The 22,583-nt window shown below is 37.3% G+C and overlaps 1 protein-coding gene across 1 annotated transcript; it reads right to left on the reverse strand.

The window, feature by feature from the left end:
* Positions 1 to 2,254: 2,254 nt before the first annotated feature.
* LOC146160644 (ATP-dependent translocase ABCB1-like) lies at positions 2,255 to 21,219 on the reverse strand. Its single transcript, XM_083384980.1, has 25 exons — positions 21,107 to 21,219; positions 20,874 to 20,946; positions 20,289 to 20,497; positions 19,941 to 20,049; positions 18,660 to 18,793; positions 18,009 to 18,180; positions 17,595 to 17,719; positions 16,670 to 16,889; positions 15,551 to 15,733; positions 15,206 to 15,322; positions 12,208 to 12,420; positions 11,861 to 12,041; positions 11,053 to 11,231; positions 10,817 to 10,832; positions 10,337 to 10,507; positions 9,926 to 10,104; positions 9,243 to 9,453; positions 8,967 to 9,082; positions 8,657 to 8,796; positions 7,135 to 7,275; positions 6,479 to 6,635; positions 6,118 to 6,315; positions 5,257 to 5,463; positions 3,033 to 3,179; positions 2,255 to 2,461 (listed from the first exon to the last, which is right to left on the reverse strand). The coding sequence occupies exons 1-25, from the start codon at positions 21,217 to 21,219 to the stop codon at positions 2,255 to 2,257; spliced, it is 3,918 nt and encodes a 1,305-aa protein (XP_083241106.1).
* Between the last annotated feature and the right edge of the window lie 1,364 nt (positions 21,220 to 22,583).

The following is a 22,583-nucleotide window of genomic DNA, read 5'->3' on the forward strand; positions in this document are numbered from 1 at the left end:
CAATGAGTGAGGTCACAATTATTTCATGAAAAACAGTAAAACACATATTCCTTGTCGTTTATATCATTGAGTTGCGCAATATGTGTGGTACTTCCGTTCTTCAAGTAAAACTTACATTTCTCATTTCAAAAAAAGAAAACATGCCTACGGGTAAATAACTCTAACTCACTACCACACTAATTTGTAAATAATCTCTTTGTTTACGTGTCTAGCTAATGCCCTTTTTTGGCCTTCTTAGACCTTGTTTGTATTTTTAGTTGAACTGTTGAAGCAGCGATAACTTCGCATAGAAACTGTAAAAGAACTAAAAAAAATTGTCATGTTTATCCTACGTCCGTAAATCTTAATACGAATCAGAGACATGAAAAAGGCTTCAGTCAACCGGCTTCAATATTTCGCATTTTACTGTTGCAAAAAAAGCATACCAATTCAGGCCAAAACAAAATCGTTTTTGGAATTCGAACCTATTTAAAACAAATGCGATACAGAATTTATAGATGTGTATTATCCGGTTATCAAGCCTGGACGGCATACATGGCCGTACAGCGTTGGCTCGCAAGCAAATAAAAATGAAGAAAAACTTTTATCCCCTCTTAAAGTTTTTTCATGGTTAAAATTAAACAGTTTTATTGATGGCATACAAAAAGTCAAGCGTATAAACGAATTTGCTACCACGTTTACATTTGTCACAACAATATTGTAATAAGACTCGGAAATAATTCTGTATCGGCTTCTCAGACAACAATTTTAACACTGTAACACAAATCATTTTTAATTATTCATGCACTATTAAAATATAAACTATATTATCAGCCATAAATAGTACTTAATTAGCACAAATTACCCCCTATTTAATGAATACTTTATCTTGACTGGGTTATTGTTTCGTTAATGTTAGGCGTCGTTTAGACTGATACAAAGATAACTTAAACTCTAATAATGCAAACAATTACACTGACCACTTCGGAATTTGTACATTTGTTATATTACCATTTGGTTTACTTGCCTTGCAGCATGACGAAGCAAAATCTCACACAAAAGCGCGCGACTGGGCGTCATGTTACCTGTTCATTCTAAGCGAGATTGGGTGTTGGTTACGCCGCAAAGTGTACGCTTCGTTGATGAAGCGTCGAAAGTTTGAGTTGCGCAACACGTCCGCAATTTTTCACTTCAGAAACTCGCTTGCCACCATCGGCTTATTTCCATTTTTGCCTTCAGGCATTTCAAATGCTCCATAAACACTCAGTGCTGGTCACGTTCACTACACTTTACAGGCGTCTAAGAAATATATGGTAAATAATGCAGTATAGTGCACTATTATCATATTCGCAAAGTCAGTTACATAAGTAGCAACTAGCAAGATATACAGCCAGGTATGGCGATCGCATTTAATACAAAAGTCGGTTTAGCCACGAGTGGTAATTTGATCGCCTCACCCCGTGAAACGAATTGGCCGGTTATTACATAACCCCGCGGAACGCTATCAACAGGCGCCCTTTTTCGGCACGCGAAAGCAACTAAACGTTGTTCAGTTGTGCTGGGTTTTGCGGCTTGTCACCCATGGCACGGAATACGACAAAACGTGCAGGCCGGACAGCAATCAACATGCTGTGACGTTATTACTGCAGACAGAGATATCCACAGTCAGCTGAAAGTTTAAATGTTTCTCTTGTATTGGGAGAGGCGCGTGTCAAGTGACGCAATATACCATAAAATTATTGATAGACCAAACAGGCAATCTACTAACGAAAAAGTGCTATGTAACAGAATGCACACTTTCCCTTACACAAATAGGACTGTGGCAAGTTATATTTGATTGTCAGAGAAGTGATAAAGCGTATAACACTAAAATTTGGAACTGTGTACATCAGAATTACAATTCAAGTGGACGACGCATAAAATCGTTCCGGGTTTTGAATATTTCAAACAAAGATAAGTTAAGCCGCTAATACACTAGACAATTAATTACATATAAGCATTGAACCTTACTTTTCAAACAACTTCTAAAACCTAACAAAATAGGACAAAAATCGCTCGAAATATGTGATAATTAAATCAGAAACAAAATATAATTAAGCGTTTAGATTCATGTTAAAAACAAAATTGACAATTTGCTTTGGGGCGCAAAACAGGCGTTGCATTGTCGTATAGCATCTCAAATATATCCATAATCATTCGTATTTTATTTTGTAGTAAAATGGCCTGGAAAACGTCTTTTGTCCATTGTCTTTCCGGAACTCACGAAATGATAATTCTACTCCCCCTTTTTATGGAGCTGAGCATTGACCAGACTGAAGTAGGATCCCTTCAGTGCGATTAGCTCGTTGTGGGTGCCACGCTCCACCACGACTCCGTTCTCCAGCACGCAGATGACGTCAGCGTTCTTCACGGTCGAGAGACGATGGGCGATGATGATCGATGTTCGGTTCTCGCTTGCCGCGTCCAGGGCATCTTGGACGATCTGCGTTTAGTTTTGAAACTCAGTAACCAAGGGCTTTTAGCAAAAAAATCCCAAAGAGAAACTACATAACCCCATTCATTGGTATGTAATAAGTATGTCCGATAATATCGAATCGGTTTGGATACCCGATGCCAAATGTTATATAGTGGTATGGGTACTTGCCTTATACTACGGTGGTATCGATGCCGATCCGATAATATAGATTAATTTAAACATTACAATCATGGATGTGGATTTAACTTTTCTACTTTGAACGGTAAATTTATTACAAAAACTAGTCAACAGCTAAAAGTAAAAAACGTACCCTTTCAGCGTAAAACCTTAAAAACAAATAACTTTGAATATTTTAGATATCTATTTTGCTTGTTTGAAAGTAAAGGCGTCATTTAGTATCGGGTCAAACACTTGAAATACCGGTTATCTGAATAAAAAGCCAAGTATCGGACGTCGCTATGTTTTTAGTGCAGTTAAACAGTTTGAGAGACACTGCGGAAATTGAATAACGTTATTACAATACAAAGATAAGTACCATATACATTTCTACCCTGCTCACTAATGCACAAATTCTTACTTTTTCACTCTCGGCATCGAGGGCTGAAGTAGCTTCGTCGAGAAGTAGGATCTTGGGGTTCCTGAGCAGAGCCCTGGCGATGGCCACCCTCTGTTTCTGTCCTCCCGACAGCTGGCCACCCTTTCCACCCACACTGGTGTTGTAGCCCTGAGTAACAGCGATACATTACTCACGACGAAACCTAACAAAACTGTTATACACCAAACTTAAAATTGAAACATCATAGGGATATATATAACCACACAAAGCGCGTCTACATAAAACGTTTGAATACCATTATTAAAATCTAAGAGCAATTTAAAAAATATCTATTTGCTTTACACGGATTGTCACTTGTATCAGTTTTGTATTTAAACAAGGAAGCCAATATTTACATTTGCCGCATACACAGCGAAATCGATTAGATTGGAAAAGATATATCTGCATAGGACATTTACGTTTGGTAATAATGGTTCATCTGAAAATATCTAAATATTTTATACACCAAACGGCGAAAAAACAAAACATTTTTTTGAAACGATCGTTTAAGTCAGTGTTTCCCAACCTTTTTTACACTAGTGTCCCCTTCGGCTCAACATTATTTCATACCGCCCCTCATCTTGCTTTAAAGTAAATTATGGGCCTAGGATTGTTTACATAAATTCTACTAATGAAAAGTGTAATAAAGCTACTTTCAGGGAACGCGATAACTTTGAAAGGTTAATCCAGTTAATTGTTTGTTAAGCTTTTTAAGTCCGGGGGGACCTGGCGAGCGAAGCGAGCGCGAATTTTTGGAAGTATACCGGCATTTCTTTTACATTTCTTGCTAGTTTTTATTACATTGCCGAAAAAAATCAAAAAATGTTAAAAAATATATGTCCAATATTTTTGAATACGTTTTCCGTTTGTCCGCGATGCACTTGGCAGCCTTCCACGGCGCAACGGTAAAGAAGCGCTGATCTATTTCAAAAGACAGCATCGAAACGTAAACAAACTGGACGTAGAACGATTAAGCGCGAAAATGTTTTGACCCTATAGGTTAAAATAGTCAAAAAGTATTTGAAATGGACTCGTGTCTAGTTGTCAAAGAGGCGTCGTGCCGTAGGTTGGCGACCCCTGTTTAAATATACAAAAAAATAATACAAATATTTTGCCGCGTATAAAACGGTGAAACGCAACAACAACCAACAACTTTACATAAGAAAACCAATTATTACGTAACAATGCTCAGAAAACTACTACTAGTTCGCAGTACGGAAGTTGCCATTTAAGGTTAAAAGTTACCTACAGTGATGTTTGTTAGTGGTTACTATTTTTAAGTGAACTTTTTATAAAATTTTGTCATAAGTACTTTTATGTAACGACCCCTTATGTGCGTTCAGCGCCCCCCAAACTAGAAAAAGACCCAAAATGCCCCCTTGTAACTCGCCAACGCCCACAAGGGCGCGGTACCGCCCATGTTGGAAACCTATGGTTTAAGCCAGGGCAACCTACGGCCCGCGGCTCGCTAATGTAATTTATCCGGCCCGCCGCCTCTTTGACAAATTAGACACTACTCTATTTCACATACTTTTTGACTATTTTTACTATACGTAATTGCGAAAAATTTTCGCGATTCGCTTGAATGTTCATTATACGTCCGGTTTGTTTCGCTTTCATGCGTCCTTTTCAACTAGATCAGCGTTTGTTTACCGTTGCGCCGTGGAAGGCTGCTAACTGCGTAGCGCAAAAAGGAAAAACTAAAAATATTGGATATATATATTTTTTTTTTCTATTTTCGGCAATGTAATAAAAACTTGCAAAAAATTTAAAGGAAACCGGTATACCAAAGAAAAATCGAGCTCGCTTCGGTGCGCCTTGACTTGAAACAGATAACAAACACTGAGCTAGATTAACTTTAAATATTATCGCGTTCCCTCAAAGTAGTTTTATTACACTTTTCATTCGTTTTCATAACACTTTACTGCTTTTGTAAACGTAATTAAACACGTCTTTAAGTGCACAGAATGTCCGAGGCCTGCCTGATTCACAGTTGTTCTAACATTTTAATAACACAATTCCTAATTATCATTTTGTGCGGTCCGCAGAGACCTTTTTAAGTTTGGTTTTGGCCCGCGACTAGAAAATGGTTGTCGACCCCTGGTTTAAGCGGTGTTATGCAATAACTATCAAATCCAACAATTCACATGAAGAAGACAAACTGGCAGCTAAATACGCTGGACAAACAAGCAAAAAACAAATTTACCTCCGGTAGCCCCTTGATAAAGTTGTGTACGTTTGCGTTCTTGGCAGCTTGCACTACTTCCTCCATGCTCGCTTCACGTGTGTTGTCACCATATCTGATGTTCTCGGCGATGGTTTTGTCGAAGAGAACTGGCTCCTGTGACACGATCCCCATCTGGGCTCGGAGCCAGGCGATTTGCAGAGACTTGAGATCCCGATCGTCTAAGCTCTGACAATGAAAAAAGATTGTCACCAGACTTTCGAAATTGTAAACTAATTGAAAGCATTTTTCAAAAGGTGTCATGAATCATGCTTTACCGTTTTCTATATCCTACTGAAGTATAAGTGTTACCTTACACAGTTATGCAAATATACTGTAGGTTCAAAACAGCCGATAAGGCATTTATTAACAAGAGGCTCGCTGCTAATGCGACTTCTGAAAAAGCACTATATTGATTTCACTGTCATCCACACAACTCCTTGTGTACATAAAGCTATATAAAACAGCACTAAAAGCTTGCTTGTTTATGCAAGACCCTCGTAAAACTTTGTTTATGCAAAGACCCTCCTAAAGTGTAAAATATTTTTTTAAAGTTGGAAGAGTGGGATATCAGATGTGCTCGAAAAAAATTTGCTCGCTGTTCAAAATTGTTTCTTATACATTTGGTGTGTACAGTGCCTTGGTGTTGGTAACCATTTGTTTGGGTTAGCGATTTATAGTTAGAGACGTATCAAAGGAAACACTGCTTGATACTTGGTACAATGACATTAGAATTGTCTAGAGTCTAGACATAGAGCTAGCTATAAAAACCGTTATTCGTCCGAGTGTAAAATTTTGAGTAAACTCGAATCAAATGGAAATATGATGAAATAGATTACTTACAACAAAACCCTCAACGGGATCGTAGAACCTCTCGAGGAGCTGGATGCAAGTTGACTTTCCGCAGCCGCTCTGACCAACCAGGGCAACTCGCTTTCCGGGTTCGATCCCCAGGTTCAAGCCTTTCAGCACTTGCACGTCGGGACGGGTGGGGTAGGCGAACTTTACGTCTTTATACTCAACCTCAGAGGTGGTTGATGCCTGAAAGAGTAATTTAGGTTTCCAATTACGTATAATATTTATAAATTTTCTAAAGTCTTATCAGGCCTAAGTGGTTGCGTAGTATTAGTATAAGTTTAGGATTCTGCTATAGGAATGTTTTAATGTAAAATTCTAACGTTGTATGCAGCCACAAGTGACTTACCGGCTTTTCCCCCTTTTCATCGTAGCTGTCGATAACCGGCTTCCGATCGAGTAACTTAAAGAGCCTGGCTGCCGAGATGTTGGCTTCCGCGTAGTCGGGAGCAAAGGAGCCAACTTGGCCAACAGCGAAGGCGCCGAATATTACCGCCATAAGACATCTATAGGAAGATACGTTATGTGTTTTCATGCCTTTGCTAACACAACTATAGGATTTATACTGTTATAGTGTCTGGGTAACTTACATTCATAAGGATATTACACAATAATATCACTGGAAAAATGTGAGAAAAAAAACGCAACTATTTTGTGGTAGATTATTTTCATCTAAAATTAAATGATGCGGTTGCTTTACTTTACAGCTACACCTTTGTTGGTAGAGTGGCGGTCCCGGTATGGGCGGAAGATGTAAGTTCGAACCACACCGAAGGCTATGCTGGACTGCTGGTAGTTTTTCTAGCCTGCCTTGCAATCATTATTGTTCGACGTATTCGGTTATAGTGCAGGCCCGCATAACAAAACGACCCGCAACTTTTATTAAACTTTTAAGCTTTAGAGGTGTTAAATGCTATAGAACGGCCAGAATCTATAGTGACGAAAATTATTATAAATAACCTTAGAGAGATATTTTCACTAAAGTGTTTCTGTTATAACAATTACTTGTAGACGTTCTCAAATTCCATAAGTCCTTCCTCGACGAGCCAGCCTCCAAAACGGAATGTTGCGGCGTATGCGTAAAACACGATGCACTGAGAGAAGCCAAACGAAACACCATAAAAGTAAGCCTTCTTTCTTGAAGCTCTGGAACGAAAACAGAGTGGCATGTCGCAATCGGCTTTTGTCGTTAACGTAAGTTTGTTAACCGGATAATAAAAAAGCTATGTTGTACTGCAGGGTTCGGCAACCCCTGACACGCGTGCCAAAAGTGGCACGCGAGTCGCGAGTTGATTTTTCAGGGCACGCCAAATGACTTCCTTATATCACCTTAACAAAGTGCAATCATTACATCACTCCCAGTCTCAGGGCTGCGGAGTCGGTAAAAATAACCCGAGTCCGACTCCCGAGTACGACTCCGACCAAACAAATAAACCTGAGTCCGACCCCAGAAACCGACTCCGGTAAAATGTGCGATTTTGTCGAGTCCCGAGTCTCTACAACTTGTATTTCACCAATTTACGTGGATCAGTGGTCGGCAAACTGTAGGCCGGGACTCAAATGTGGGCCGCAGAACCATTTGTAGTGGGGCGCGAGTTACATTTTTAGTAGGCACGAGTTGAATAGTTTAGTGTTATCATGTAGTTGTGGGCCACGTGATAGCCGTAGATTCATTGCACTTTATTTTAAAAGTTAGTGTGGACTAGAATTTTTAAATTGGCTCAGCTTGTAAAGGCCCACACGACAAATGTGGTCTTTAGAGCCTGTTGAACTATATTTTTTACAACTTTAACTATATGTAAAGGCAAAATTGTTCGCGCTTCGCGCGTATTGTTTTCCTTCTATAGTATTTTTTATATTATGGCATGGTAGTGTTTTGGCCATCAAGTCGCCGTGTAATATTTCACCTTAAATTAAATATTAGACATCCTCCACTGTTTCGTAATAGTTTTACGTATAGTGGGCCTTCAAGCGACAAAAAAACTTTGCCGACCACTGCTGTGGAGTCTTAGCCGGATTCGGGACTCGATGAAATTGCACATTTTGGCCGGAGTCGGGGTTGTTTTTAACCGAATCGGAAGGTAGCCAGTGCAAAACCAAACATAGGAAAATATTTGGCACGCGAGTTGTTAATATTTTAACAATATTCATACACTGGAAAACTGCATACGAAAGGTTGCCGACCGCTGTTGTACTGTCACATGCTTTCGTAAAAAAGGCCAGATTAGAAATAGTTGAAGTCACGCTAACGCCAAAATTCTTTCTCAGTAATCTAATCAAACTTGGGTGTTTCATCTGATGCACATGACTTATATTTCTCGACGTAATGAAATAAATATACATATTGTATGCAAAATAAACTTAAGAAAAAAAATATATCGATAATTCGTTTTATTTAGTTGTCTGTTTGAGTAATCATGTTCTATGTAAAAGCAGCTTAGGCTCATACAATTAAATGAGCATAAATAGAAACGAGACTTCTGATAAAAAGTTTTATAGTCACCAACGGAGTGCCTCGTAAACTTACGTATCGGGAACGACAAGCGCATCGACGTAGCGTTTGTAAAACTTTTTCTCCTGTGCCAGTGAAGCAACTGTTCGTATGTTTAGGGTGGCTTCAGTGGCAATCTGCCCAGCTTCTTCATACGCCTTTGCCTCGTCACCAGACTGTAACATTAGTACAAGTACATCACATTTATACTATGCAAATCAGTTACGAGAGATCAAATGCATCCAATAAAAGTTATATGTTTTTGACATATCTGTATGAAAGTGGCAAATGTGTATTCCTTAAAGGTATGGTGGAACAGGATAACTAGTTACTGAATGTTTCTTACCTGTCCAGTAAGTACTTTCATGGTAATGACCCCAGCGCCGACCATGAAGGGGACGAAAGCAAGAGTAAGCAGTGTAAGTTGCCATCCGTATGCGAATGCGATTCCGAGAGCGACGCCTGGAAAATAGGTGGGTTCAAAATTTTTATAGTAGACGAAACATTAAGCTTTTACAACCATCAACGTCGTATCTTACCTATTGGGTATCTTACCTATAAGCTATGAATAACGTACAATAAATCGATTTTACATTTTTACATAAATTACATAGAAACAAACCAAGTGCAAACACGCTCTGAAAGATGACTCCCAGTCTGACTCCGGTGCAGCCTTGCACTTTGGATGCGTCGGTGGCAAGTCGGGTGGTAAGAGCTCCAGTGCTGTTAAGCGGTTCGTCAAAGTAGGCCATCTCCTGTCGCATCATGGCGCTAAATCCCATTGAACGCAAGCGAGCTGTTAGCTCTTCGCCAGACTTGGCAAACGAACTTGCCTGAACAATAAACCAACTTCAGTGTCTGCTAGAACATATTAGACCTCACATAAATTCTGATTATAAACGTTAAGGTTTTCATTTTTTTATTACCCTGTCTTAATTGTATAAGGGTGGGTGATTTTTAAAGTGTATATTGTTGCGTTAAAACTGTGTTTTCTAAACAATTTTTAATAGTTTTGAATTTCCACCTTACAACATATATATGATGCACAAAAAAGCACAAGCACAATTTTAATATATGCTACCGAAAGCTACGCTTGTAAGAAACCGTGAAAACATTAGTAAATATGTTGAAACGGCCATATTTTGTGACCATGACTTATGGACAAATGGCCTGATATAAGGATTTTGATTAACCCGATTTTACAACAAAGCCTAAAAATTTGGTAGCAGTGTTTTATATATATTTTAGTTTTGGACTGAAATTAATGTAATTGATTAAACCTTGATCTACACTTATCCTTGTCACCTGTGTAATGTTGGCAACGAAGGCGAGAACTCCGATAGCGACAAAGAGAAGCGAATAGACCATGATCCTCGTCTCACGCTCCGGAGTGTCCGGAAGTGAAAACACGCCGATCATCTCAGAGAAGATGATGGCAAAACAAGGCTGAAGTCCGCCGTTTAACGCTGCACCAATGCATCCCACTGGAAGTAAAGCGGATAGATATAAAAAATAAATGGTTGACGATATATAGTTTTAGATTTTTATCCTCCTACTGCTGAATAGTTTGCTGTGTCATTGTATGTTGTATCTTGACAAATTTTTTTTACTCTCTGTTGGGTATCCTGTGATTAAACAAACCAAGTATATGACGGGGTTGGAAAAACCCTATCATTGCTTTATTGTCGTTTCCAATGACATCAAACATCGACTTACAGACTATGTACCAGATCTCTGGTTTGTTCATTCCGAAGACACGGGCAAACGGCACTTCGGGAAGATCTTCATCTATTTCTTCCGCTTCTTTTTCACCATCGTCACTAGACATCCCCGAACGCACGCTAGTAACGCTGGTCAACCTCTTTCTGTTTTTGTCCGATACCGACACTGTTCGGCAAGTATATAAGTTCGCATTACTCTGCAAATGTTATCGCATTTTGTCAGCTGAACGATAATGGCACTCGCTTCAAATTAACCGACATCCTGATTCGTAAATATACATTCTTAAAAAACACTTGATATGCCTTTCTGTGGTACTTAAAGAGGTTCGTTACATTTTACACGATAGATGTTGCCTTCTAACAATATGCAAAGTTAATCAACCAAAGATTTTTGGAGAAAAATTAATGTCGACAAATAAATTTTGGATCTATTTTCCATTAGCGCATCTCGGTTAAGAAAAAATGTTTCACTTACCTCGCTTCTGATCTTTCTTCGCTTGTCCACCTGAGCAAAAACACCTTTTTTAACCTTATCACGTGAAGTAATTTGTATAACGTGGCGAACTATTACAAATTTTGTAAGAATTTAAGAATTAGATAAACTACGATTTACATCAAAGTCCGATTGAAATTAGTGCAAATAACGGTCGGTGAAAATCAACTTATAACGGACAAGAAGAACGGAAAGTAACGAGGCTACTATTATGAAACAATACCTTCATCAGCGCTGTAGCTCTGCATGTTGACAAGGTTCTGATATATGCCGTTTTCGACTTTGAGCAGCTCCTCGTGGCTTCCCTGCTCCATCGCTCGACCCTCGTGGAATCCGATAATTTTGTCTGAGTTCTTGATCGTAGACAGTCGGTGCGCGATCACCAGCGTAGTGCGACCTGCAATTATATAAGAGTCAGAATTGATTGGGTTGAAACATTGCCACATACAACTCGATTCGTTGAACAAAAATGTGGTGGTGATTAGTATTCTTTATTAACGAACCAGAAATGAAGAGTCGTATTAGGGTAAAAACAAGTTTGCACCCGTTGCGGTTTGTCAAGTGATTATGTCTTGTTTTTTCCCTAAACGTTTAGCAAATGTATTTTGCTCTGTTTGCTGTTGGCGAAGTTATTCAAACATAGATTATTGGCCGCGCGCTTCGAAACTGTGCAAACACACGTTCAAAAATTATTTATTAAACAGCTCTTGTGCACCATCATCCACAGGTAGCTAAAATCGATTGGAAGGCCTGTGTTGCTATCAAGTACTATATGGGAAACAAGCGTATCTTGTTAACGGCGTGTTACATATTTTCACAAAACCAAAAATCCACAACCTAAGTAACCAGAAAAATCTATAAAATGCATAAGTAAATTTTCAACACAATATATGAAGAAGAAGTTTTTAAACTGGATGGTTGATTAAATGTTTACCCGACTTGTTATATAACTCTTTCATCATACATACATAAACTCAAACGTCATTATGAAAGCACACCAGTTTAGATTGTAATTTGAGAGCTCACCTTGCGAGGCTTTCTCGAGAGCAGCTTGCACGACAGATTCGCTCTCTGTGTCCAGGGCGGAAGTAGCTTCGTCCAGCAACATGATCTTGGGGTTGCGAACGATTGCTCGCGCGATCGCGATTCGCTGCTTCTGGCCCCCGCTCATCTGGGCCCCACCTTCACCCACCATCGTGTCCAGTTTCTGCAAAGCATTAAAACAAAACCATTGTGATGCAGTTTTAGCTCGGCCGGTAGTTTCGCCTGGAATTGAAAACAAATTATTTTAAGACATTATACCGAACCGATAATTCCAGTTAGATACAGTTTTAGATAAGGATATGAAAACCCAAATGTTTTGGTGAACTAACGTTTGGCAATTTCATCACGAAATCGAAAGCGTTTGCTTCTCTAATCGCTTTGACGATCTCGTCATCCGTGACGTCATCGCGGCCATATCGAATGTTCTCCTTGATGGTGGTGTCGAACAGGATTGGTTCTTGGGACACCACTCCGATGTGCTCACGCAGCCAACGAACGTTCAGTGTACGGATGTCTTTGCCATCTAGCTCAATAGTTCCTTCCTAGAGAGAAGGCAATGTGGTTAGATTTTCTCCTCTTTAATATGCATATTTGACTGTTGTTGAACCGGTGGTGAAAGTAAGCTGCATTTAAAATAAAATAGTTGAAGCAATGTCCCAAAACTATATGTTCGCCTATTTTAGTTTCATATAATATATTTGAGGCGTCGCACAATAAGCCCATTTTTTTAATGTTTTATGCTCTTTGAGATTCGTTTTAGCCGTAACTTTGTAATATCATCCCTGAAAATTTTAAGTTTTTACATCGTTTCAGTAAGAAAAATTATACTTTCACCTCTGGGTTGGACTTGTACGAATCTATTTACCATTTTATATCAAATAATTTATCTTCCTATTTTCAACAACACAGCTATATATTACAACTATAGTTAGGGTTGCCAATTTTGTCAATGGAAAATAAAGGACAAAAAATAATATGCATATGTTTTATATATATATATATATATATATATATATATATATATATATCCTTTTTAACAAAATATTTAAACATAACCATTATGGTTGCGTTACATAACTTAAAAGTAACAAAAACACGTATTTTCCTTTTTAACAATTTCAAAAATGGTAATTACGAGTTTATGACATGCATGAAATAACACAAATAAGAAATACATTATAGAATGTTCATTTATTCGTAGTATATTTGTACCTATTATTTTTTTAAATTATATTTTTTCTGAGATTTTGCTGTCTTAAGTAGCACAGAATCTTGTTTGATCTTCTCTGAAAATTCTTGACATGTGTTCGCGAAATTGAAATATATAAAAAGCTCATTTTTAATTAGGTCAACTGAGCATCTATTTCGTTCATCTTGAGGACATGACACTGAATACCCTTTCGCAATATGCAGAAGTTCCAGGAATAGAGAGTACGTATGAAACGATTTTGAATATATTCATATATATATATTTTTTTTTTTTTTAGTGCAGAAGTAGCCTTAGCGACAGAATTCTTTTCGATACCCATGCAGACGAGGCTGGATCCTATCGTAAGCTTGAACAATGCACATCCCTTGAATTCCCTTCTTTATTTAGAATCAATATTTTGCCCAAACGGGACCATACGGTACTTTTGGGAGCTAAAGGCTTAACTAAGCACTTCTAGTCTTTTATGATGGCATTATCTTGTAGCTGTTTACTCTCAGTAACATAATAAAGGACTGGAAGAAGTCTTATTGTCTTAAGCGCAACTCAAATTTGACTATACTGTTTGGCAGCGATAAAGAAACGCTCTAAACAAAACCTAGAAATTAGATTCCAATGGCACTGCCGCACAACGCGACAAACCACACACCACAGCTGCTACCTGTCAACTGAATCGGATCTTTACGCTTTAGTAACGATTTTATTTGCTTCGGTAGCTAGTAAGGCATTTTCACATACATGATACATGCTCTTGATTTTTAATAGATATTCTAAATAATAACGTTTTTGAATGAAATCTAGTACAAAAGATCAAAATAAAGGACATTTGGCGTCCTTTATGAATGTCAAAAAGGACAAGGACAAAAAAGGAAAATAAAGGACTGTCCTTTGTAATAAAGGACGGTTGGCAACCCAACTATAGTCATCGCAAAATGTTGAATAACACATATAACGCATCTAACAGTGGTATAATTTCACTTTTTAAATGGCGGGTTTAATCAAATATAATATGTTTCCGCATCCATCACTTGGCTTGATAATGATAAAAAACAAATTGAACAACAACCCCCACAAACTCTTGAACTCTTCTATTTTGAGTAGCCTAGCACAAAATCAAACACAAAAGGCATTAGTGTGCAGCACCTACCTTTTATGGAACACAGCAAACATGCAAAGTAAAATAAAGGATTCCAGTTTTAAAAGCTCACGACAAATTCTATTAGCATTTTTACAATTTACACAACTTTAGCTTTGTGTTTTTAATTAACAAAGCTTAATTCGTTTAATAACAAAAAAAATGCATGCTATGACGCAATAATAGCGGTAGCTGCAGCACATAAAAATAAATAGCAGTGTGGCAACGATAGTAACGTTATGCGAGGTTAAAATGTAAACGATCCTGTGAGAAACAACTAAATAATGGAATATAATGGTTAAATAGACTATTAGGTGTGTGCATCACACAGATGGGTGCGGCGGACCGTATTGACGTTTTGGTTACTAATTCAAAAAAATCGGGACTGTTCGACCAAAATCGGAACGTAAGGCAAGGCTATTTTTAAAGATTTTAAAAGTTCTCTCGACACCTTTAAGCCCATGTGGCACTCTGTTATGCAATAACGACAATGAGTTGTTACAACTCAGAGTGCCCTAATGCTCGTATAAGGTACAGAATCGACGAATCGAAGTATTTTATTTGTCGAGCGAAACAAAAGCAAACATCCCAAAGCGAAGCTACACACTCTGAAGAGCTGACTCATAGAAAAGGTATAAGTGAATAATCAACCTGGAGGCAGCCAGGGCAACGACCAACGTGACCTGAAACAATCTCCTAATACGGCTTAGCAAACGTGGATGTAAAATGTTTATGAGTGAGCGGCTAAATGAATTGCGACTGTAAAGCTTGGGTGATTAAACGGAACTACAAAAATTAGTTTGAGAAATATTAATCAAAAAAAAAACCTAACACAATCTCAAAAATCTAATGTTTCTATTTTGTATATCAGGTTTCTACTTTAGTTCCTTATTTTATGACTTTCAGAAATCATAATCATGTAAAAATGTTTTTTTTTATTGTAGCCTATACGACTCTAAATTAACTGATATCAGACATTAGGAACCTGTGGATCGTAGAAACGTTGGATGAGTTGAACACACGTACTTTTCCCACATCCACTCTGACCACACAATGCTGTCGTTTGGCCGCTCTCAGCTGTGTAAGAAACCTTGTGCAGGACCTAAAATAAAGTGAAACAGGTGGATAAGTTGTTATAGGTAGGAATGTAAACTAATTTTAGCGCATTTTTGAAATTGTAACTTATGGTTAAGAATCCTGCATATACAAACGTACTAATCCTAAAATAAATACAAACATTAGGTTCCGCATGTCTTAAAAAATTTAATGTGCATGTCACAGAAATAAAATATCGATCAAACAGTTAGTTAGCCGCTGGGCGTTTGCTCACCTGTACGTCAGTGCGCGATGGATACGTGAAGTCGATGTTTTTAAATTTTATTTGACCAGAAACTTTGGTCGGTTTCTCGCCGGAACTTGACATGCAGTCAATATCCGGTACCCGATCGATGATTTCAAACACCTTGTAGCCCGCCGCCTTTGCCGCAGCAAAGTATTCCATGTTACTGCCTACCTGCGAACCAATTGCCGAATAGTTTGCATGTATGTGAACAAAAATTAACATTTATGTAGAAACATAGGAATGGTTAAATTTGACTCCAATACGATTCCAATGTTAATATTATTAAATATAGTTGAACGTTAAAGGAAACAGTGTTCTTGTGTGTAGGAGCCGATTTATGTAATAACGCGACGTAACAAATTTATGTCAAAACCTGACGTCACGAAAAAGTAACCTTAAGAACTCCACACAGTTTCTTTACTTTGTAGGTTTTAGGTCAGAGAGTTGTTACTTTTTATACTATATTACAAAAATGTTATCGTTCGCGAAAAGCAAAGAAGCGCCATTATTTCGTTACCAAAGCTTTCATTTTCAAGGGTGCGATAAAACGCACGATGAATTGGGATAAAAGGGTTTTATTAAAATAAACTAATACTAGAAACATAATTTAAATTCGTAAAATAAATGCATTTACATAGTTAAAACAGGCAAAAAACATGAACATGCCTTTCGCGACTAGTCGTGTGTATTTAAACTTTGACCTAGTTTCGGCGAGTTTGTTTGTAAAACGTCGTTAGAAACATTTCAAAAACTTTATGGCGCTAATAAAACGCTGGTTTTGTCGTTTAATGTCTTTTTTATTTGGCCCAAAGGATAGATGTTGTGGATGTTTAACGATCCTTAATTTTTTTTAAATTAAAGGAGTTAAAAAGGAATAAATATCTCCATGGTAACATAATGCTTGAAGTAATTGTCTGTCTACAAAATGTTCAACCAATATGTGTTGGCAAAACGGGTATAGTGCGCCAAAATAAATGATGGACTGCAGATATTTTGTATATTATTATTTGTATGTACGCTCACAACTTTTATTTTAAAAAGTTGCGTATGTAAACCATATATACAGTCTGCCTTAAGTAGCTATGAAAAACTTTTTGAGGTACTTACCCCACCAAGTGAGAAAGCCCCAATAAGGACTCCAAAAAATGTTGTCAGCATGTCGTTAATTCCAAAAGTTGATCCTTCGGCAAAAACAAGTGTCGAGCCGTACCAGAAAGCAAGCCCGTATGTGCAAAACATGATGAGAAAGACTGTACCCATTCCAATACCGGTCATAAAGCCTTTGCGAATCCCCACAGCTTTGGCAAAAACCAAATTAATGCCATATCTGTTAACAATCATAACAACAAATCCTTTAGCAAGCATTTTAAGAACATACAATTTTGTAAGTTTATTATTACTGGGTTTACTAGACCGATCTGAATATAGTCATTTATCAGACGTTACATGATTTTAACTTTAACTGATTTGCTACAAACACTTTCGTGTCAAATGACCTTAGAACGCCGCGAGAAGTAAACAAACAAAACTTGCAGATAGGATCATTTTGCTAGGTAACTATGGCAAATTCCCCAAACTACAATTATTTTTACTAAGTGAATGCAAAAATTTCAGAATTATGTTTTGAATCTGAATTCTACTATGTCATGGCCCATTTTGATAAAATCGTATTAGCTCAACGGTGTGTCGCCGAACAAATGAAGTTACAACTTAATCGATACAAAGGCGTTTTTCCTTTTCGCGAATCGATAGCATCTTAGTAATATATTGTTTGCGTAGAAAATAACACCCCTATCCAACCTAAAACTTTAACAAAAAGAAAAATTATTTTTTTATGACGCCACACTTATTTGTGACATCAGGTTTACGGTAACTTTGTAACCTCACGTTTTGACGTTCTGACGTTCTGACGTAACCTAGTGTCGTCATTTCTGATATTTTTTTCACGCCCCTACAAACAAAATCCTAGATCCTCGCCTGTAAGTGACTATGTCAATTTTTTTAGCAGTGCTGTGAGTTTGTGATCAGTTACCTTTTCACCTCCTTCTCCTGTCCATGAAATGCTGTAACAGTTCGAATAGAGGATATAACCTCTTCCGCCACTGCGCCAGCTTTCGCGTAAGCGTCTAGCTCTTTCTTTGTGAAGCTGGTGGCGATCTAAAATAACAATTTTGTTCTGGCATCAGATTGCAGACTTCGTAGGTTGCATCTTTTTTCTAATTAATAATTTTATTGTGAAAAACGAAAACTGATGAATTCGTTAGAGAAAGTTATATCACACAATTAACTTACTCCAATCAAAAAATAAATCAAAAGCATTTAACAAATTGTTCAAAGGTGATGGACTTATTGTCCAAGTATCACAATTATAAGAAGGGTATTTAAAGATTTCGGACTAAAAATCTATAATTGTTAAAAAATTATTAAAATAAAAGCTGTAGTCAACCTTGAACATTACGCTGGCCGACAATCCCAATAGTGGCGAGACAGCCAGAATGACCAATGCTAGTTTCCAACCGTATATAAAACCAACCACGAGCCCTGCAATTGCTCTTGCCAGCATTTGCAGCGATACAGAGACTTTGTCGCTTATTCCTGCCTGAATCTTGTTTACGTCACTGAATTAAAAAAAATGTAGTCAAGTCAAATATGTGAAGTAGTTTTACGCTAACGGCAAATTGTTTGCAACGTAACAGACAAATAGCTGTACATTAAAAACGTAGCGAAAGTAGAATGTATAATGCGAAATAAATAACTTATACAAAAACGGATGAATTTGATATTTACACCAATCAAGCAAACCAAATAAAATAGGTGTAAATTTGTTTTGTTTGCATTCCCAACAAATTCCGATCTCCATTTATGATATATGGTTTGTTTAGTAATGCTTAAAAACAACCAACACTTTTACTTCACATTGTAAAATTTGCAGGCTCGGACAACTTTACAAGAACTTACAGTTAAATATCGCAAATATTTACAGTCGTCATCATTCCATTAAAAAACAACTTGTTCAGTCGTAGAATGTAGATCCTAAATTTAACCCAAAGACGCCAAACATTTGTCACACATAACAACAATTGTAATCTGTGTTTACTCTGCCAGTCTTGTGTTGAGCTCCCCTGCTGAGTTGAGATCGAAAAACGAGATGTCCTGTCGCAATATGCTGCGAAAAAACTGCACTCGGATCCTTCGTATTTGCCGCACTGCTTGCATCATGTAGCACGTTACCTATTTATAATAATAATGCATTGTTTCTTTGAGATTATATCATTTGGAATAATGTAATAAAGCGATTCCATTTTTATTAGGTCATTTTTATATCGTTATAGGAATACAACAATCACTTTTATATTTTTCGACTCGTAACTTGAATATATCTAAACCAGGGGTCGGCACCCCCTGGCACGCGTGCCACTTTTGGCACGCGAGATGATTTTTTAGGGCACGCCAAATGATTAAACGCGCACGTTATATCACCTTAACAAAGTGCAACCATTACATCACTATCACACCATTAACAATAATATAACATCACTAACACTATAGTGCTAACCAAACGGTTCCACACATTTCCAGTTCGCGTCATAAATTGTGTCTTAACTCATTAACTGTTGTAAACTTGTTGTTTAAGACTTACCGTTAGTATTACGTCACAATGCACTAAAAGCGAAACTGATAGTTTATTAGGTATCGGCTGAAAAACGTCGAAGTACATTTCAAAATATCGGGCACAGCATTACGTTCGTGACAGTTTGTTTTTTTCAGCAGGGTTGGGGTATCTTTACATAATTTAACTTATAAAATTAGGTTTAATGACGTCTCCCAATATGCGTAAATTAGATGTCAGATCACAGCAGGGCTACGGAGTCGAACTGGGACTCGAGTAAGACTAGGTAAAACTACCCCAATCCGGCGTGTGGGCATGACACAGTACCAAATTTCGAAACTGATAAGGTAGCAAACCGTAAATTGCATATTTTCCATGACCCCTATTATTGGATTCCTGCATACCGATCTTATTATAGTCACGTAAATCTTATTATAGTCACGTAAAAAAGTGAAATATAGGCTGTAGAGTCTGACCCGGACTCGGGAGTCTCACTCGGGTTCAATTTTTGTCCAGAGCCGGACTCGTGTTGTTTGTAACTGACTTGGGAGCCCTGGTTGCCAGTGAAAAAAACAAACATAGAAAAATGTTTCGCACGCGGGTTGTTGATATTTTGACATTATTCATAAACTGGCACACTGCATCCGAAAAGTTGCCGACCCCTGATGTAAACCGCTAAAGAATCATTAAAAACCCATGCAAAAACATTCAGAAATCTAAAACATTATAGTTTATATTAAGAGTTGTACGACCAAAAAATCTTATTACCTGCACAGAAGCGAAGACCAGCACCGCACTTGCAATGTAAACGTAATAAAGCGAGAATTCTGCCATTTGTGCGTTTAAGTCCAACTCACTTAGTTGTTGTAGAAAATCTCTATAATAATAAAATAATTAAATTATATACTTTCACCACCCAAATAAGCCTTCTATTGCAGTTTTCCAGTATGCATAGTATATTTCTTTATACAAACTTATGTGTTAGAATATTTAATTTGTTTATCCATGATACGTTATACACTTTTTGGTATATCTATACAGCTTACCTTAGACGTTACGTAAACAATTCACAATAATGGAAAAATATCAACTAGCCTTATTCAGATAAAAACTTACGCCTTAGACGTGACATTGGGATCAACTATAGTCATGTTGACGCATAATTCGTAGGTGAAATTGCACTCAGCCCAGGCGCCATATTCGACAAAGGACGATGTCATGTCACCAAAGACTATAAACATAATCGGCAGTGAGGCACCGTGGACAACAGCGGCAATTGTTCCCATTATGAGGAGGAAGTAATCCCAGTTGTCTGCGTAACGAAACTGAAAAACGCATTGGATCACACAAAAACATTTCATCCAAAGCAGCAACGGTTGGCGACCAACCACCGTTAACGGACGTGAAGATGAGCTTTCAACGAAAAATGTAATGCAAAAAAGGCAACATAAAAGCTACCTAAAATTAACTCAAAAAACATTAGAATTTTAAACTGGGTCACTTAAATTACGTTTGAAAGCCTGCTGTATGAACAGCTATGTTAAAAATATATGGTCAAAAAACAAACCAACACAAATGTTGTGACAAAAAAAAATATTTTTTGAATTTTTTTTGAAATTTTTGAAATTATTTTTTTAAATTTTTTTAAAAATAGTGTTAAGTAATAGCCTAAATAACCGTCTGTAAAGATTTAAAGTATACCAGTTGGTAATAATTTAAGGAAGGTCCTTCTTCTTTTTTTTCGCTTTCGTCTTCCGAAGATTCACTTGGAGCTCTATCAAGAAATACGCGCATAAAATAAATATTTAAAAAATGTTTGTTATTTTGCTTTTTTTATTAAGCACATTTTTATGTCCTTTGCTAACCAAAATGACGGGCTTGATATCTTTAATTAACAACAGAGTGTTTGTAAAGTTATTCGTGTTTGAACATACTTGCCATTTCCATTGCTGTAAGTTACTTTGGGTTCATAAATTTCGGTTTTATTATCTTGGACTTTGTTAAACTTTTTGCCGACCACGCCGTTGCTGTTATCGTTTTCTCCCATTGCAGTATTCAATTTGTATGACATCTAGCCACAAAAAGTTACGTAACTGTGTACCTGACTAAAAAATGGATAAGTTTAACTCCTTGAGGTAGTACTACAGATTGTAATCAACAGTTCTTGGGGGATTTTGGTGTGTATAACCAATTCGTGTAACTTTTGATGGCTATTGGAAAGTATGGGACCATGCTATCGGCCTTAAACATTGCTTTCTGTGTTCCCTTCGCTTATTAACACACGGCTGTTCTCTGCGAATAATTTGTTACACAGTCATATTGCCTACGTTGTTTAGTGTTACGTTTAACGTTTAATGATCTGGATCAGCTTGGTCCAACAACAGGCCCGCTGGCCAAATGCGGCCTCTTTTGATTGGCCCTCGATCAAATAACCCAGTCACATAATTCTGTATTTGACCTGTTTTGATTTCGCTAGTGTGAATGCCCCAAACCTTAATTTTTGCCGACTTTAACCATGTAAATCCCATATTTTTATTGGACATCCCTAATCGTTAGTAACGCCTATCCAACTATTATAACAAGATAAACGCCTTGTTTTCTTTTTGCGTTTAGTTCGAAACTTCTTATATCATTTTTTAGTATAATGATCATACTTTTATATGCTTAATGCATCAAGCAAACTTCTAGGGCAGTGGTCTCCAACCTTTTTATTAGGCGACCCCAATTTAAATAAAATAAAATCAGAATTTACATTGCGACCCCATTTTGTTTCCAGACAGGAATAAAACATATTTTTAATTATGCTGAAACTATAAGTAACACGAGCGAATATGCGTAAAATATACACATTTCCAGCGAACTGTGGCTACATATTTGCACCAAAATGATTTATTTTAGAAAGGGTAATATAAATTTTGAATTTAAATTTAGCACACGAACGAACAAAAAAACTTCAATTTGTTTCAACAGTAAAATTTTGCATAAGCATAACCGTCATGTTCTACTTCCAAGCGATTTACGATGTTTCGTTTTTAATATGCTCGTTGCGCTGAATTTCGTTAAACAAAGCCATGTAGTTAAAAACGGAAAAGTTATTTGATCAATAGCGCACTGACAGCTCATCGAGGAATTTGAAATTCAGCGCTTGCTATGTGGGCTTTGCCAGTAAGGCCTTTCTTGGTAAACCTTCAGCCTACGCCTCTACTATAAGAACCCTTCTTCTAGTCCTAAAAATACTGATCTTGGCCAATGTGACATAAAGCAGTGTAAATACTTATTTACAAAAACTTTGTTCAACTAGTCCAACTAAAATTTAAAATTACTATTTAAATAACGTTAGGTTAAGCGTCTGTTGTCCTCGTTTTAGACTTACAAAGGTTACAGCGTTACATTGATATATAAATCGTTTTT

This window comes from Ascidiella aspersa, chromosome 3 (assembly GCF_963924565.1).
Source record: "Ascidiella aspersa chromosome 3, kaAscAspe10.2, whole genome shotgun sequence".
Taxonomy (NCBI): Eukaryota; Metazoa; Chordata; class Ascidiacea; order Phlebobranchia; family Ascidiidae; genus Ascidiella; species Ascidiella aspersa.

Bases quoted from the DNA above. Each gene is read 5' to 3' on its own strand.
- LOC146160644 (XM_083384980.1), bottom strand. From the start codon at position 21,219: ATGGGAGAAAACGATAACAGCAACGGCGTGGTCGGCAAAAAGTTTAAC. The intron at 18,794-19,940 runs GTAATAAGATTT...TATTATAAATAG, and splicing joins TGGTCTTCGCTTCTGTGCAG to GTAACGTGCTACATGATGCA. The intron at 11,232-11,860 runs GTGAGCTCTCAA...ATATAATTGCAG, and splicing joins TCTCGAGAAAGCCTCGCAAG to GTCGCACTACGCTGGTGATC.